The 18558-nt window shown below is 28.7% G+C and overlaps 1 protein-coding gene and 1 long non-coding RNA gene across 2 annotated transcripts in view; both read left to right on the top strand.

The window, feature by feature from the left end:
* The window catches only part of LOC139425700 (uncharacterized), an 85789-nt gene extending 76879 nt beyond the window's left edge, over positions 1–8910 (top strand). The window contains exon 4 of the long non-coding RNA XR_011636853.1: positions 6884–8910. This is a non-coding gene — a long non-coding RNA (uncharacterized lncRNA). The remainder of the gene's footprint in view (positions 1–6883) is intronic.
* A 3461-nt stretch (positions 8911–12371) lies between these two features.
* Positions 12372–12806, top strand: LOC110281956 (E3 ubiquitin-protein ligase RNF180-like). Its single transcript, XM_021144286.2, has one exon. The coding sequence runs from the start codon at positions 12372–12374 to the stop codon at positions 12804–12806; it is 435 nt and encodes a 144-aa protein (XP_020999945.1).
* Positions 12807–18558: the final 5752 nt, after the last annotated feature.

Genomic DNA, 18558 nt, shown 5'->3' with positions numbered 1-18558 from the left:
ATGTTCTGAATTCATATTTATTCACTGGAATGACGAAAGCAATGTTGACTTCACTTTAATTCGTAATGAATTGAAGACAGAAGAAATGCATTTTACCTTAATACACACATCTGTAACAGTATCCGAAATCGGAAGTTATCAGTTGCAAGTTTGTTGATAATAGAAATTAAAAATTATTGAGGAATTTTTCTTCAAATGTTTGGCGTGTTCTGTTCCTGAAAGATTTACTAATATTCTGAAGATTTTTTTCAAGTTCTTCTGCCTTTTCCTTAGGGAAATTTTGTTTCTTATTTGCTGCTAAAAAATGGCGTCTGATTCTGTCAATGATTTCGATGGAACTAAATGAAAACGTGATAAATTAATCGCCTGATATTTACAGGCTCCCGCTAGACGGCGTACTCGAGCGTTGCGATCGTGATTTTACTGTCAACAACACAAATAAAGCTATAATGGTAAATCGTCTGCTGAATTTATGTTTAAAAATATCAAACTTTCAATTAAAATCGTCTGCGGTCGCCTAGCAACACTTACTGTTGCCAAGGCCAGAAATATAAATAGCAATTATATCGGATACTCGTATTATATCGGATAATTTTCCTGCTGTCGACCCAATTTTGGCTCCGTCTGCGGAAGGTTTGGCACTGCCGCTCTTCAGGTTTTGGATCAATCGGGCATCCTTTGCTCTCGATTGGTGCTCCAATTCTTGCGTGATTCGGGACCTTGCCCGGTGTCCGCATATTGCTTGGTCCTCGTGCCGAGCTGGATTTCAAGTCGACGACGAGGCATCTTACATTTGGCGTATGGGCATATTTGCCTGGGTCGCCGTAACTAAATTCCTCATACTGGATAATTTAAAGAAGTTTACAATAAATAATTTAAGAAAATAAATATTTATTTAAGAAAAAAAATGTATTAAATATAAAACAAAAGAAACATGAATTGCCTGTTCTCCACACAATTTTAGCCACGGATTTGCCCGAAATGGATTTGCACATGGAAAAATAATATAAATTAACAAAGAAATTTTTTTCAGTGAATTATATTTGTCACGGATTTGCCCGAAATGGATTTGCAAATGGAATAAATTACCAAAGATTTTTTTTTAAGAAAATAACTTCTGCCACGGATTTGCCCGAAATGGATTTGCACATGGAAAAAATTATATAAATTAACAAAGAAATTTTTCAGTAAATAATTTTGGCCACGGATTTGCCCGAAATGGATTTGCACAAGAAAAAATTATATAAATTAACAAAAAAATATTTTAGTAAATATATCTACAATAATATACAATTAACTCAATGATTTTATCTGGGTATCCATTGTTTTTTATCAAATTTTGAAAGAGTTTATTTATTTTTTTTGACTAAATAAATATTACTACATATTCTTTCAATTCTAATCATTTCATTGAAGGTGGTATTTAAATAGATGCTCCTAGAAACATTAGAATTCCAAGTACTAATTAGTTTATTTATATTAAGATTAAAATCATTTCTTTTATCGTATAAATCAACAAAGCAGATATTTTCTTCTTATAATACCCAAATACAAAAAAATTAAATTAATATTATCATCAAGATTACGAAGCAATAATAGTCTGAAATTAATAATGAGTTTGAAATTAATGTGACTTTTCTGCGAAACCCTAGTGTTCCATGAAACACATTTTGAGAATCGCTGCCTTTAACCTTACTATCGAGAAAATTTTTGCGACCCTAAACCTTAAAATGTACTGCCTAAGTGCAGCATCCGTAAAATTCATTTTATTGTAAAATTTTATCAGCAATTTTCAAAGTAATATTTACTGTGAAATCACTGTATATAAGCTGTAAAAATTACGGAATATCAGATTCTTTTGTTCCCTAACATGTTCCGATTAAAATGAATTTAACGGTAAAAAGTACGAGCATCATGAGTACCGGTACTTTTCATTGTAATTGGATCCGGAATTTTTTTACTGTGTATTCAGAAATTGAAATGTTTGAATGCTGTAATATTTTAAACGCTTTCCGAAATAAATATTTCCAAATTTTTCCAAATAGTTTCATTATAAGCCTAGTTAGTAAAAAATCTGCCTGTAACCCTTAATTCAGTAAATATTAATGTTATAAAAATTTTCATTCAATGACATAAAAAATTTTCAATATTAATACAATAAAATAATAATAATATTTCTAATAATTATTATTTTAATAATAATATTACTGTAAAAGAAATTACAGTAATATTTATTTAAATTGAATGATTCAGTGATTTTACGGTAACTATTACTGTAAAAATTACGGTATATCAAATTTTTTGTTCCGTTTCTGGAATAAATATTTCTAAATTTTTCAAAACAGTATATTATAAGCTTAGTTAGAAAATTTTGAACTGCAATTCTTAATTCAACAGATGTTAATGAAATTTGATAAGTGTATAATCAATATTCAGCTAAACAGATTGTCCTTAATTAGGTAGGTAGTTCAGTATTATCTTATTACTCACACTCAACATTACTCTTCATTTTCGTTGCAGGTTCTGATCATTGGCTAACACACTGATTAAGAAAAGTGTGTTCCCACTTTTTTTTCTTCTCCTGACTGAAAATTAAGAATAATGAGAAGCCGCTCGTCAGCATTTTGTTTTCAGCTATATGAAAACATTCACCATTTATTTGATGAAATGAAGTGAAGTCAATGATGAAGTTAAAGCTTTTGTTTTTATTGTTAGCTCTATTAATCATCGGAAACTACTGTTAGCATTCCCCAATAATTAATTAAGTTGCATTAACTTTGAAAAGATCTTTGAAAGTGCATCATCCGTTAAAACAGCTTTAACCGCAAAATCCATTTTTTCAAGTAATATTATACCGTACATTTTACAGTATTATTTGTTGATTTAAAGGGATTCAATGATTTTACGGTAATTATTACTGTGTCAGTTACGGTATATAAAATCTTTAGCTTCGTTACATGCTCTAGAAAAAATGGATTTTACGGTAAAAAGTACCGGTACCCTGAGTACCCATGCTTATAGTATGAAAAAATAGTTATAGTTTACGAAATTTCTGATGTTTTACTATGTTGACTTATTTAGATTATTTTCGCATCCGTTAATACTTTCCTTTATCTTAATGAAATTTATCATCACTCAGAATAATGTCGAGTTCTTGCATTACCGATATTTCTAGCAATATTGTCATATTCGATAAATATCGAAGTTCATAATAATTGCGATGTTATCTCATTCGATAATTGAATTTATGCCGACCGGCCTGTGTAGGGGGCAGGGAACTGTCCTTGCATCAGAAAGGTCCTGGGCTCGAATCCCGGGCAAGGTATTGATGTTTCTTTCTCTCTCTCTCTCTGTGTTCTATGTCCTTTCTCCTTGTGTGAATGTGACCCTCCTTATAAACAGGTTGTGGTTGTGTGAATGGCGTGGCAGAAGTCGAGTTCCTGGCCATAGATGGCGCCACTGAAAAACAGAACAATCGCACCCCCACTGCCTAAACAGGCATACGACAAAAAAAATTGTATTTATCAATAATATTAACAACATTATCATTTTTAATACTTATTGTTAGTGATAATAATCGCTATATTATTATCGTCAATGGTTATCGTATATTCGATAATTATCGCAAGGTATTCTGGTTATACCTTAAAAATGCATTTCAAAATATCGTTATAGCAATATTGAACAAAAGATGTTTCTCGATCTATAAAAAACATCCATATTTTAAAATAATAATCCATAAAAAATACCGTATTAAAGCACAAAAACACCGTTATTTAGCGATATATATATTAGATAGGCCAGGATAGCCTGGTTGGTAGAACGTTGGGCATTTGTTCAAGAGGTCGTGAGTTCGATCCCCACCGGCCGATGACTCCCCGTGTAACGCTGGTGCACGTTAAATCTGTCAGGTCACAATGCCCTCCATGTTCCCATGGGGAGGGGGAAATACCTCTGGGTGTACTGAATTGGAGATTGATCGTTTTCTGGTTCAAGTCAAAATTCTGATCGGCGGATGAATAAAAACATGTATGAATGATTCCGCTCTATAAACGAGCTGTGTCATGTGTGTAACTGAAGTCGTATTCTTAGCCATAGATGGTGTCACTGAAAAACAAGAAACGCACCCTCTGCCTTAAATTCGCTTAGTTTCACCAAGCAGGCTTGCTGACATTGGCAAGTGGCATTAGATATAACAACATATATTTGATATATAATTAAAAACTCTATTACTCAGAAGTTAAAGTATTTGAATGCCGTAATATTTTTATCACTTTCTGAAATAAATATTTCTAAATTTTTTTGAAATAGTTTTATTATAATGTTATAGAAATTATTATTAATGTTATAAATATTTTTAAAGTAATAATTATTTATTTAGACTGATTCATTTGCTTTACGGTAATTATTACTGTAAAATTACGGTTTATTAGGGTTTTTTTGTTCCGATAAAAATGGATTTTACGTTAAAAAAGCACCGGCACCCTGAGTGCCGGTACTTTTTACCGGAATTTTTTTACATTGTAACTCAATTTAAAATAACCATTAACGATATTAAATTCATATCATTCCTTGATTTTGAAACATCTGAAAATTCCTCACTGTTCAAAGGTCGTTTTATTGATTTATTGCTGTAAATAAATATTTCTGAAAGAAAAAATCTTTTCTCACGATTTCAATATCCAACCAGTTTCTCTAACCATTTTGGATAAAACCGAGCACAGCCATGCTTCCAAAAAATAATTTTTTATTCTTCAAAATATAAATGTTTTTTTAAACATTAAACGTTATTTACTTGTGGACATAAAGGACTAATTTATATGATTCAAATAAAAATAAAAGCAATTTTATTAAGGACCACAAACCTCTTGTGAAATTAGAAAAGTAAGAAATCGTCGGTGAATTTTTAAGTCTGGACCCAGCTCGAAATGCGTCTTTACAAAAATGAACAAAGCTCAAAATGTATTTTTACAAAAGTAGATACGGTTTGAAACGCTTTTTTACAAAAATAGACACAATCAGACCTTTACAAAATAAGAACAGCTAAAAAAAAGGCGTGTTTTCGGAACCATTCAAACACGTGGTTTCAAAATATGTGATAACGAAAATGGTTACTGGTTAACAAATTCGAACTTTGCTATTTAGGAAAATGGTCATAGCATTTGACTAAATTTTTCGAACTACTTTTATGAATATTGTTATTTAAAAAAAATAATAATAATAAACTGAATAGCTCAAATATATTCGTAATGAGATGTCGTCTTTTTACGTGTATCACTTAATACAATTTATTAAATTATTCTTTCTTTTTAAAAGACTTTAAAAGTTGCAGTTGTTTTACAAGCTGGCCACGTTTCCTGTAATAACATAGGTAGTAAATTTACGTTATAGGCATTTAGAGTTCTAAAACTCACTTTATCGTTTATAGTTCTGACCACGAAGACATCGACTGAACATTTACATCTGCAATATACCAAGCAACCCCTACCCTCTGAAATCCGCGTCCTTGCCCCGTAATGATGTTGATTATGTTTCATGTTTAAATAAGAAAGGAAAAATATCAAGTTTTTTAAGCACCGCCCAGGGTGTTAATATACAATATCATTACATGCGTATCTCTAATATATTTATTTTAACGAAAATATTAATCAAGAACTTTAAAAAGCCGTGTTTTTAGAAGAAAAAAATTTATGATGATTGTTTATTTTAAAGATTATGTGATTGTTTATTTTAAGGATTATATGATTGTTTATTTTAAAGATTATATTATTTTAAAGATTATATGCTATTATATAATATCGCTAACATATTTATTTTTATGAAAATAATAGTCTAGAACTTCAGCAAGTTTTAGGGATAACTACCATGATTACAAAATGTTTTCTCAAACGATAATATAAGCTTAAAATTTAGGAAAAACAAGATGCATTTTAAGAATAATATAAGCTTTATACACTAAACTGTCATGTTGGTATGTCTATTTTATCGAATTTGAATGGAATGATTCATTTCGAATTTCAAATAATAAAAAAAAGTGCATTTTGACGGAACAAAATACACCTTATACTGAGAATGAAATATCAAATCCAGACTAGCGACAGTTTGATTCGATGCTTTCAAAATTCTTTGACATTTAAATCGAAACAGGAAATATAGTTCACTAGAAAATGCATTCCGATTTAAAGAACTATTTTCATAGTTCTACCCCCTCCCCCACTCTTCTTCTGATATGAAAAGAAAAGTTCTTAAATATTTTATACTTCATAGAGTTCTATTTCATCTGCATCATATTTTTAAAGCTAGATACATAAATAATAATAATAAAAATACTTTCGCATTGGAGAAAGTAAATCCTCATAAGAATCAGAAAATGGATAAAAAAAATATTCTAAATTCATATTTGATGAACAATAATGGCGGTATCTATTGATGATACGCTTTTTGACTTTTCCTTTTTCTGAAGTAAATGGAAGAAAAGATTTTTGGCGTAAAATATAAAGTATTTTATTTTCATTTAATATGTTTTGCAAGAATTGTTATGCTTTCTTGAAAATGTAAAGCATATTTTTTCAACTAAATTTTGTTATGATTTTTCCCTAAAAAGAAATTAACTCAACAATATGCAAATTAAAAAGAGACCCAATTTCAAAACAAATATTGCTTACCTAAAGCATTTTTACATATTTTTAGTTTTACTAAACTATTCAAGGAATAATAAATCCATCAAATTTTAAATTTATTTTAAGTAACTTTTCAGTCACTACTGTTTTCAATGTTAATGTTTCTAATTTCGTTTAATATACCGAAAATACTTTCTTTTTACACGAAAAATGAATTTTAGTTTTATTTATTTATTATACAATAAATACATTTACTTACATAGGTACTTTATTTACGTCGCACTAGAGACGCACAATTGGGCTATAATAGCAACGGTCTGGAAAACATCCCGGAGGATAATTCGAAAACATGTCATCACATTGCTGATCCTGTCCAGAGGGAATCTCCTTTGCGAGGCCACCTCCGCAATTTAGACATAGATCTGAAGTGGAAGGAAATTTTCTCCAACTCCCTCTACCCATGGTACTGCTCAGATTCCGACCATAGATTTCGATTCCACAAATTTTCGAAGCACATATATTTCTCATGTACTCGGTGGGTCTTGTCGGAGTCGAGAATCAAATCCCGGACCGATTCTCTCACCACTGGTCTATAGTGCGGCTTTCAGGAGAACTCCTCCAGACATCCGTCTCGCATCGTGGCGGGTACTATGGTTACGAGGAAAGGTCACTTCGAATAAGGGTGTGGAGTGAATAATTTTGTCTAAATCTTAGCGTAGGTCGACGTGAGTTAGCCAATCAACACCTCCATTTCACCCCATTCGAAATGTGCTTTCGCTTGTTACCATAGCAGCAGAAAGCCCCAGACTTTCAGTCTGGAGGAGTTCTCCTCAAAGCAGCACTGTACCACAGATCACTTTTTTTTTCTTTAGAAAAACAACCTCTGGGTGTTTTTTATTTATGTGATACTTATTTATGTGATAATAAACTTATTAAAATGATAGAAATGTTATGAAAAAATATCTAAATTAACTGAGTGAAAACTGAATGAAAGTAGATGGACTGTTTCATTTTATTTATTTCTGTTTAACAATGATAGCCTTGTCGATTGTAAATTATTTTGTCTCTCAATTCCAAAAACAGCAAAATGTAACTCACGTATGTCTGTATAAAACCAAATTAAATGACTTCGATGAATGACAATATTCACATTGTAATTTAGGTAAATGTGCAAAAATATTTATTAAATGCCATTGTTTCTCTCTTATGCTTGTTAGTGTCAACATTCAACAAGGACTAAAAAAAGTGCTGAGCAGTATGTTTTTGTTTAATATCATCACTTCTCTGTTATATCGGCTAATGTTGACATTTAGTATGAGCTGATGGTAAGTGTTGAATAAAAAATTTTGTTTAATATCATTTCTCTCGTACATCGGCTAATGTCACATGGATTCATGGTAATTGCTGGATAATTTTTTTTTTTGTTTAATATTATCACTTCTGTTATACATCAGCTAATGTTGACATTAATGGCATGGACTGATGGTAAATGTTGAATAAAATATTTTTGTTTAATATCATCTCTTTTCTCGTACATCGGCTAATATCGCCATTCAGCATGGACTGATGATAAATCCTGAATAAAATATTTTTGTTTGATATCAGCACTTCTCTCGAACATCAGCTAATGTCGTCATTCAGCATGGATTGATAGTCAATGTTAAATAAAATATTTTTATTTAATAATCATCATTTCTCTCTGACATCGGCAAAAGACAGCAATCCATGGTCTAATTTTAAATGTTGAATCATCGGCAAGTGTCGATAGAGTGCTGTACTGTAATAGTTAAGGCCCGGATTTTGATGACATTTGCATTTTCGTGCATTTTTGGACATTTTTTGTCTTTTAGAGCAATTTTTTAGATTTATAGGGCATTTTTCTTTAAATTTTGGGGCGTATTTTGCATTTTAATGCATTTTTTAAAGTTTTTTGTTAATTTTTTCCAATTTTTATTATTTTTTATCAATTTTCATTATTACACTGGCTTCCAAACAATGAAGAAAATCTATAGAATATTAACAGGTGAAGCAAAATCTTTTCAAATTGAAGAAGAATTGTCAGTAAGTGAGACCGTCTTTTTCAAGTACGCACCTATAACATCAGTAGACGTTGAAAGAAGCTTCTGCAGGAATGAAAATTTACTTTCAGACAAGAGACGCTCGTTTACATTTCAAATTATCAAAAAACATTTAATAATCCAATGTAATTCTGATATTTAGTAATATTATGAGATGGAAGTTGTTATATCCATTAAAGTTTCTATACAAAATAAAAATATTTTGGTGTCAATATATTTTCCTTTTTTTGTTATTTTAGGATATAAAACATATTTTTCAAACTTTAATGAACGTAGAACAAGTATTGCATTGCTTTATATTTTTTAAATGACTCATAATAATTTTAAAGAGCAAAACATTTTTTTAATTCAATATTTTTACTTTATTTAAGGCATTTTTTTGCGCAATTTTTGCATTTTTAAGGGCATTTTTGGCCCTTTTTAAGGGCATTTTTTGCATTTTTTAAGGGCATTAGTTGAGATTTTTTAGGTCATCAAAATCCGGGCTCTAGTAATAGTAATAACCTTTAAATCATTTTTTAATTAAAATAATTTTATCTTTAACGTATCCATTATAATCAAATCATTTACAAATTGCGATCATGATAGAATTATCACCCAGACAAGAATTACTTTAGCTCTATAGTGAATTGACACAGTACCAATATACGCTAAAAAGAAGCATTATTGAAAATCTGCGTAATAACATGCATGTTAGAAATAAAAAGAAACATAATTTTTTCTAATTCCGATAAGGGTAATCACATGAATTGAGTAATCTTATAATAACGCTCTCAAGTTTTTGAGTAAAAAGTCGCTTTGGAAATTTAAAAAAGCAGACAAAAGTAAATACAAAATTGCGTCATTAGTTTTCCTGAAAGTAGCTGAATTATAAAATAAAAAATGAATTTTCTGAAAAAAACCGGATTTTTGATAGCATTCCTAAAATCAGAAATAATCAATTAATGTGTGTTTTAAAGAATGAATCAATTTGAGGGTTCAAGAAAATTTAAGTAATTTATGATTATAAAATTAACTTATTTATTTTAGTTTTTTAATAATTTTTTTAATAATAAGTGACAAAGTTTGACCTTTTGCTTATGGCTGGTACAACATGTAGACCACATGTAATCGTACAAATGGTACACAGTAAGCAAAGGGTTAATTATTCGAATAATAGAAAGTCTCCTACCAATAATCTCTGAATCTGCATTGTTAATGAAAGCAAAAATAATTGCATAAATAATAAAAACAAAAATATATATACATTAAAAATATAAGTTAATGCATTTCTAAAACTAAAATTTCGATAATTTATCTAAAATTTTAGTTATATATTTTATGACATTTTTCCTCTTAAAATATTATTATATAAAGACATTAACAATTTTTTTTTTCCGATTGTGGGTTGGTTAAAAAGATTTTTATCTTAAGCCAGTGATCCGAAGGCGTAAGCTACAAGTAGCGAAACTACTGTAGTTGCAAATTTTTTTCGTAGTATTTTTCAAAGAAGTAGTGCAGTGAGTAATGCAATACAAAAAAATATGGTTATTTTCAGCATTTTCTAACAACTACTTTTATTAGTTAATAGACAAGGTTCTAAAGCAAGTAATTTTTCGAATCAGATTGGTACAATTTTTCTCAGGTTTGTAAAAAGCAATAAACACAATGAGAATGCCCAAGAGCCGAGAGTTGATAAAAATTACCTCTGATGCTTCAGAGCAGCAAATATGTTTTCTTTAATCTAGAAATTATATAAAATGATTAATATTTGAACTAGGCGATAAGAATAATAGCTTATTCATCACTTTGGCCATACCTTCAAATACAGTGCACAAAATAAAAAAACGGACTACCCTGATTGACTTTTGATCTAATGATCGGATCTTCATGCACTAGGACTCAATCTTAATGGTTTGAGAGGATGATATCAAATAAGCTAATTAATTAGTGCAGATGATATTTTAAGTTACGAAAGCAGACACAAAAATGTACTTTCGCTGAATAAACATACCCTTTTTTCGACGGATTCGAATTGCTGACTTCCAAAATGTTGCCGCAATCTGCGATGCATGGTCCCCCTAATATATGTGATCAGGAGAGCGGTCCAAAGTTTTGATCCCTTAATGTAAATTTTATTATTTGCGTATTTCGCCCCATCTCGAGAACTTTTTAAGCGAATTGAAAAAATTTTGCGCACAATCGTAAAATTCGTAAGATTATCTATAAATTCGTAAGATACGAGATTCATAAAAGATAATCCGATGCAAAATATAACTTTAAATAAATCCCTTTTTTTTATTTTTTTACTTAATAATAGTCGAAAAGCTTTTGAATTGTAAGGTATACAATATTTGCATCATTTTAAAGAAAGTAATTTTACATGACGAAATGCGAAATTGGTCGAATAGTTCCTGAGAAATCAAATTTTAAAGAAGTCGTATTTTTAAAATTTGACTTCTCAGAAACTATTGTTATACTTGTGAACAAAAAAATTTTAATTCTCGAGAAAGGGCGAAATACAAAATAAATAAATAACATCAAAGGAGCTTCATTTTTGATATCTTCTAATTACAAAAATGTATTTCAATATTTTTAATAAAGTAATAATTTCTGAATTCTAGATTTAATATCTTGCTTAATTAATATTTTTCTTAAAAAATGATATTTACAACAGTATTTATTCATTTAAAAAACAACTTTAATAACATATGTATCATTATTAAAACAAGCTCTTTAATTCCATATTTATTTATTTGTTTAGAAATTTATTATTTGGTTTATGAAATTGAAATGTGCTTTAAGTTTATTCAAGCGGTAGTTCAAGAAGTCTGTATAAGTTTACAACAGACGCTCTAAAAATTTTCGTCCGTTTCTTGTAAAAAGCACTAATTATCTTATTTTAGATAAGTGATATATAAATTTATGAATTAAAAATAATATTTAAAGGTCCATAGTGTTATAATAGCTTGCGAAATGAAAAAAAAAAAATATGAATGTATAAATTAATGAATAAGTTTTTTCCACCATTTGGAGAAAGCTTTAAGGAGTTCTATTGTTCCAATGGAAAGTTATAAGTGGTACTACTGTTTAAAAAAAATTTTGATTACTTAACTAACTATTTATAATTGATTGTGCTATTTGAATGCAATATATATCAATGAAATTTTACATAACTGTAATTCAAATTTTAATTGAATGTACAAATAAAAATTCCAAATATAAACACCAAGCAACTGAATGAAAATTTCGAACTGACTCTCGAAAGATAACAACATTGATAATTTCTTAAATTTATTATTTTTTGTAGACATTTATAGAGTAACTATTTCGAGAATTAATTATCAGCAACTCTGTAGAACATTAAAAAAAATAATAATAATAGTAATATATATCATAATTTGTAGTACATTGAGTTTTGTATAGATGGCGACACTACCTCATTCAGATTTTCATGTCTAGTTGTATCTTTTGTCGTCTTTCTGAGATATTAACATGGAGTCACTTTGATAGTTTTGTTTTTAAACAAAAATAGGCAGTCGAAACCGCTAATTTAAGATATTTTTACTAAACTGTAACTGTGTTTAGACATCAATATTTACAAACAAGTTTGCAAATTATTTGCAAATATTACAAACTTAGTATTTCTCTGCGTGCACGATCAATTAAATTTCTTGAATATTTAATGCAAAGCATGATTGATTACACCAAACCCACAACATTTAAATGTCGAAAGTGCAGACATTTACTCTTCCTAGAAGAACAAATATCTAACTGCCACAATGAGCCTCTTTTTCCATTAACAAATGACAATCAAAGTTGTAATCCTAGATCAAATGTTTGGTATCTTAGAGAAGAATCGTTCCCAGATTGGGTTAAAGAGCAAGTAAATGATGGTAATTGGATGAAAGGGAAAATATTTTGTCCTTTTTGCAAATGTAGGTTAGGCTCGTTTGACTTCGTAAGTGGAAATAAATGCACTTGTGAAACACATGTATTACCACCATTGCATGTTGTATCTTGTAAATTAGACTATATTGTTAAGACATCGCTTGATGAAACTAATGTAACTGAAAGCCATACAGAACAATCTTCAGAATCAAATGATTTGAAAGCTGTTCTTTCTTAAGTTAGTATTCCCTACTGCTTTTGTGAAATTGTTATTTTTTGAAGTAGTTAATTAATTTCTACTGTTAATTACTTCTAAAATGATATAATATAAACAAATTCATTGTTTTATATTAGGTTTGTTATTTAATGTGAAAATTGAGAATGAACCTAAATGATCTTGTTTGTGTTACCGTTTGTGTAATGCCTAGTCCGTCACCGTTTGTGTAATGCCAAGTCCATTTGTTTAAAAATAAATAATTGTTTGAGGGGAGTTATATAATTGAAAATCTAGTACCTATCTATTTTTAGCGGCTGTAAAAAAAAAAAAAAAAAAAAAAAAATTTCGTATCATGATATGTCACACCAATTTGTCCAAGATGCTACATGGATTTTAAACTTGCCAATTTAAAAAAAAAACATATAGAGGTTTGCGAGAAATTGGCTGTAATTTATACCGTTCAGTTCAAATTAATCCCCTTCACGGATTTTTTAATATCTCTTGAGCCACTGTCTCAGGATACAGAAATATTCGCAGTATATGTCTGTATTATATTAGTATCATATACCCAGTATTAGGTACCTTGTATCTTAAAGCTACATGACTAAGAAATTGAGCTGAATTGTAAGACACTGAAATGTTATCACCAGTGGCAACTTAAAGTTCACTGAGCTTTAGATTTATGTGCACCACCTTGTCTGGAATTGAAAGATGATCGGTGCAAATTCTAACATACAATAAGCCGCTGCTCAATATTATTAAATTATGTAATATTTTTAAATTATGTATTATTAAAGAAATTAATTAAGCATTGCTTGGGACTATAGAAAATTTCTTATGTTCATCCTAAAATGAATAAGATTTGAAAATCAATCAGAATCAATTGATTTTAAAGCTATTCCATGAGGTTAAGCTTTCCACCAACTCTTGTGGCCATTTAAACTTCCATTATTTAACAATTATTTAATGACTTAATTTAAATAGTTGCCATTTTTTAATTAGTTAGTTTCTACTTCTTAAAAAATAATTTATTCATAAAAAATACCTCATATTTTTATTGTATCATCCACCAGTATGTGTGTATGTTATATATTTTTTCCTATTACTGAAAAAGGAACAGAATGCTTGGGAAATATTCTCTCATTATTTGTTTCAATGTTAACAATTGTTAATCATTTTTGGTATCAATCATGAAAGTTTCTTAAAAGTTAGACATTGTTTTCATTATTTAAAAATATTTATATTAGTTTGAAATAGCCAATTTTGGCATTTTAATATAGTCTTCATTAGAGTTTTAATCAATGTGGTTATGTGGTTGTTATTTTGTTTATATTTTTTCTTATCATAAAATTTACTCAGCTGTAGATAGATTATTTCTAAAACTGATTTTAAAAAGTGAAATTTCATCTTTTATAAAGAGCATATAAAATTATATTTCAGTAATATATTAATTTTCCACTATTATCATTTTAACTAAAATTATGCTGTCTACATTTTCTTCTACATATTTTTGAAACCAGTAAAGTTTTTTTTAATTATGCTATATCTTACCTCTTCAGTTTCTTGAGATTATTTATTTAAAACCAGTAAAATGTTCCTGTTATTTAGTGTGGTATATACATACATAAAAAAATAATTTTCTAATTTTTTCTTTTTTTTATATTTGTTAAATATTACTCCTTCATGCTTACAATGGCAACATACATTTATGTACTTTCACATTCAACAAATGAATGCTGAATGTTTTTTTTTTACCATGTGTTCACCTTGAAATCACTAAATGCTAAATGTCAACCATTATATAGGTAAATGAGAAAGCTTGGTGTTTAACTAAATATATATATTCAATTTAGAAATTCTAGAGCATGCCAAGGCAATGTGTTCACTTAAAGGGCATTTATTGAAATGCTGAATTTCATACATTTATGCCAACTTATATGTTTTATGGTTTAAAAGAAATTTATGCACATAAATCTGAAATGAACTAGATGTGCTACTGAATTAAACTGAAGTTACATATTCCTGTATCCAAAATTGTAGCATTTTTTCAACAATTTAATAAAAATGTATTCTAAAAGTATGTCATTTTAGTGAATTCTTTTCCTGAAATGCAGTATTTTTTCTTTCTTACCTTTTTTTTTTTTTTTTTTTTTTTTTTTTTTTTTTTTTTTTTTTNAAACTTTTGACCTGTTCAAAGTAATTATTATTTGTTTATTATTAAGAAAGGTATTTATTTAAATAAACATGTTGAAATTCATTTTATTAAAAGTCAAATGAATTGTGTAAAAAGTGAAATGCTTGTTTGTTTAAATCATACAACATTTTAAAGTAAAGTAATGGTACATTTTAAAGTAATAAACAGGAAGCAACCCAGCATCATTTAAATTAAATACATTTATTTTCACGGAATCAGCAAATTGATTTTACCAGTGAATTGTCTTCTTATTCTGGTTCATTGTGTAACTTTTCTGCTATACTGACTTATGAATTTTATTATACGATATATAAATATTTTTTAATGGCTTTTTTGCTTTGTTTTCTACTAGAAAATGTCTTACAGTATTTTTCAATTGGGGAGAAATAAAAGTACTTTCAAATTTTTTTTTTTATGAATTAATAATACATTTGCCCCGATGTGATTTAATTTAATAGTTCATATTTAAGTAAAGGAAAGGAATGTATTTGCAATACATCTGCTGATATCAGTGCTATCTCTCCTGGCAATATTTACTTTAATTACAATACTTACAGTGGTTAGGAAATGATTAAAGCGTGTATTGTGCAATGAAATTTTATCTCTCTAGTGATGTGAAAAGTGTTCAGAAAGATGATAAATTGACAATAATTCTGCTACTAGCAGTGGGGAGATGATTGAACTTTGTATTACAATCAGGTACAGGGCGCCAATTAAAATTTATGTATCATAAACAGTCTGATAGTTGTCTAAATTTAATTGCAATAATCTATTTCCATTATCACACTCAAAATGGAGTTAATGAAACCATAGGTATAAAAGAAGGCTGCAAGTTAAAACTACTTTCCTCTAATCAGGGGTCTTGTCCAGATATTTTGTGAAAGGTCCTGTTTTTGTAAAATTGTGAAAAAACTATTCATAATTTATGAACATAAAATAAGCCTTAAGTCACATTCTTTCAACCAGGGTCCTACTTTTGTGAATTTGTGCAAATAGGATCCTGTTATTGCAAAANTTGCTACTTTTAGTAAAGTTAAAAAATAATTCTTTTACTAATTTACAATGTTTTTTAATAGAACGTGTAAAGCCCATATAAAGAAATTATTGCCTTTTTAGAATAATAATGCCCTTTTTTTAAGCTTTTGCACCCTGCCCTTTTTTCTGCCTAGAATGAGCTCTGAATTTGTGCAAATAGGATCCTGTTATTGCAAAAAACCTTTTCAAGAAGTTTTTAAATTGTAAATAGATACAAGATTCTGCTCAACATTTGCTGCTACTAAATTAGAGATGCATCATACAAATATTTGGTATTTAGCCTATTTATGCTTAACACAGAATATTCATTTCGGACAAATAATGGAAACAAAATCACTCACATTTTTAATAATTTCAATTGATATATTTTAAATAGCACAACTTAGTAATGTATCACTTTCAATGTGTTACGGATTCAGCAAACTTAAACAATTCTTAAAATTATAATATTTTATTTTAAAAATTGCCAGAAATTAATTTTTATTTACATAATTTTCTATTAATTAATTTTATGGATAAATATAAATTGATCAATTATTAATTTACAAAAAAAAATATGATTTAATATTAATAAGAATGCACACACGATGTTTGTAAAAGTAGAAATATTTTCTTAGAATACTACATTTGGAATTTAAACTTAGGGAAACTTAGTTTGTCTCGAACCATCTTTCTTCACCACCCCCCGGGAAGGGTTTATTTGATTAACAAAACAATGAAGATAAACAAATTTGTGAAGGGTCTGTTTAAAAGATAAATTATTTTGTGAAGGGTCCGTTTTTATGAAAGGATATTTTGTGAAGGGTCCGTTAAGGGACACAAATTTCTTCTAAACAGACCCCTGCTAATTGAATATCATTAGTGTTTTTTTTTTCTATTGACACAGCCATACTGATTAAGAAAAATTTCATTTCATTTTCTAGGTGCAAAGGATTTTCTGTGAAAAGCATTTTTACTTGTTATTTATTTTTAGTTGTAGATATTTTTTTATCTCAATACTACAATTAATTTTATTACCCCTAATGTAATTGTTTCTTCTCATTATCTACTTTTAATTTTCCGTTAATTTTATTTTTTAATGCATAAAATAAATTGTCTTAAGAATATTTTTATTTTATTTATTTGTAGATTTTTTACATTCTGGGAATGGTGGATTTTATTTTCATAATTTATTCTACGACTAATGCACTTATAACTATAATTTTTTTTTTTTTATCCTCTATTAATATTGAGTTTTTATTTTCCATTTTGGTTAACTGTATATAGAGTAGCATCCATATTATTAAACTAATTTGATTTTTTCCTCTAATTTCAAATTTTCAATGAGATTTGCTGGGCATTAATAATTTTATAAATCATGCATTATTTTTGAAACATTCTTGTACATGTGGAAAAATCTTCATAATTTCGTAACAGAACCTGAATGATATAAAAGTGTATAATGTAAGATCTAGATAAATTTTTTCAGTTATATCAGTAATTTACTGAATAAAGTTGCTAAGCATAATTCTGGTTTGGAGAATGTAAAATTAAATATATATTCTCTATAAATATAAAATAAAGACTATAAAGGACAAAAACATATTGAACAAATGACAAAACAAAGTTTTATCCAAGCAACAAGATATCCCATAGTTTGTGTACGGTAAGAACTCCCCCAGCCGCAAAGTCTGATGCCCGCTGCTATGGAAGCAAGAATAGTGCATTTCAGGTAGGGTAGCTTCTCTTCACTCTAGGGCTAACACAATAGACCGAAGAAAAATATTTCCCTTTTCTCGCCGACCCAAGCCAAAACTTGCCCTAAACAGTGACCCCACATCCCTACTTAAAATAGTTATACCTCGTTACCATAGTCACCGCCGCGGGTCCAGACGAATGGTTAGGGGAGTTCTTACATTAGACAAACTATACTAAATTATGAAATGGTTGTGCATGTAACTGTTAATAAAACATACCTAATAACACAGTTTTGTCTAATTTTAATTGTGGAGAAAAAGCAAATTAGTATAATCTGCCAATATTTATGAAGCATTTATCTGTAGAAATAGTGCTTCTTACATTTACTTTATTTTCTCAGCCTGAGTTAGCTAGTAAAGAGACGATACAAATATAAAACAAATTATTATCTTAAAACAAACTTTTTTCTTGTTTTTGTCTTTTTATCTTCGACTGAAATTGGCTTGACCCATAAAAATTTTAAAGCAACTCCTTCTTTATCATGTTAGTATCAACCTCAAAAAATGGCAAGACAAGAAGTTTCTATAGAATTTATAACTTTATCAAGTATCAACTCTTCAGTTACCTCGACATGTTTTTTTTTTCTTTGAATTATGTTTGTAATCAAATTAACTTTATACAACTCAGTTGTAAATAAAGAAAGATAGCACTTTTCCTTGAAATCAATACTATCAGTATATTATCTTTCATCTTGTCTGCTTCCTTCTCATGGGCATTTATGGTTGTTTTCAGTTTGAATCAAATTTCAAACATGATGATTATTTAAGTATAAGTGGATCTTCATATTACAAATTATGCATCAATTTG

Source organism: Parasteatoda tepidariorum, chromosome 1, assembly GCF_043381705.1.
Source record: "Parasteatoda tepidariorum isolate YZ-2023 chromosome 1, CAS_Ptep_4.0, whole genome shotgun sequence".
NCBI classification, from domain to species: Eukaryota; Metazoa; Arthropoda; class Arachnida; order Araneae; family Theridiidae; genus Parasteatoda; species Parasteatoda tepidariorum.
This window is presented reverse-complemented; position numbering and strand designations above follow the sequence as displayed.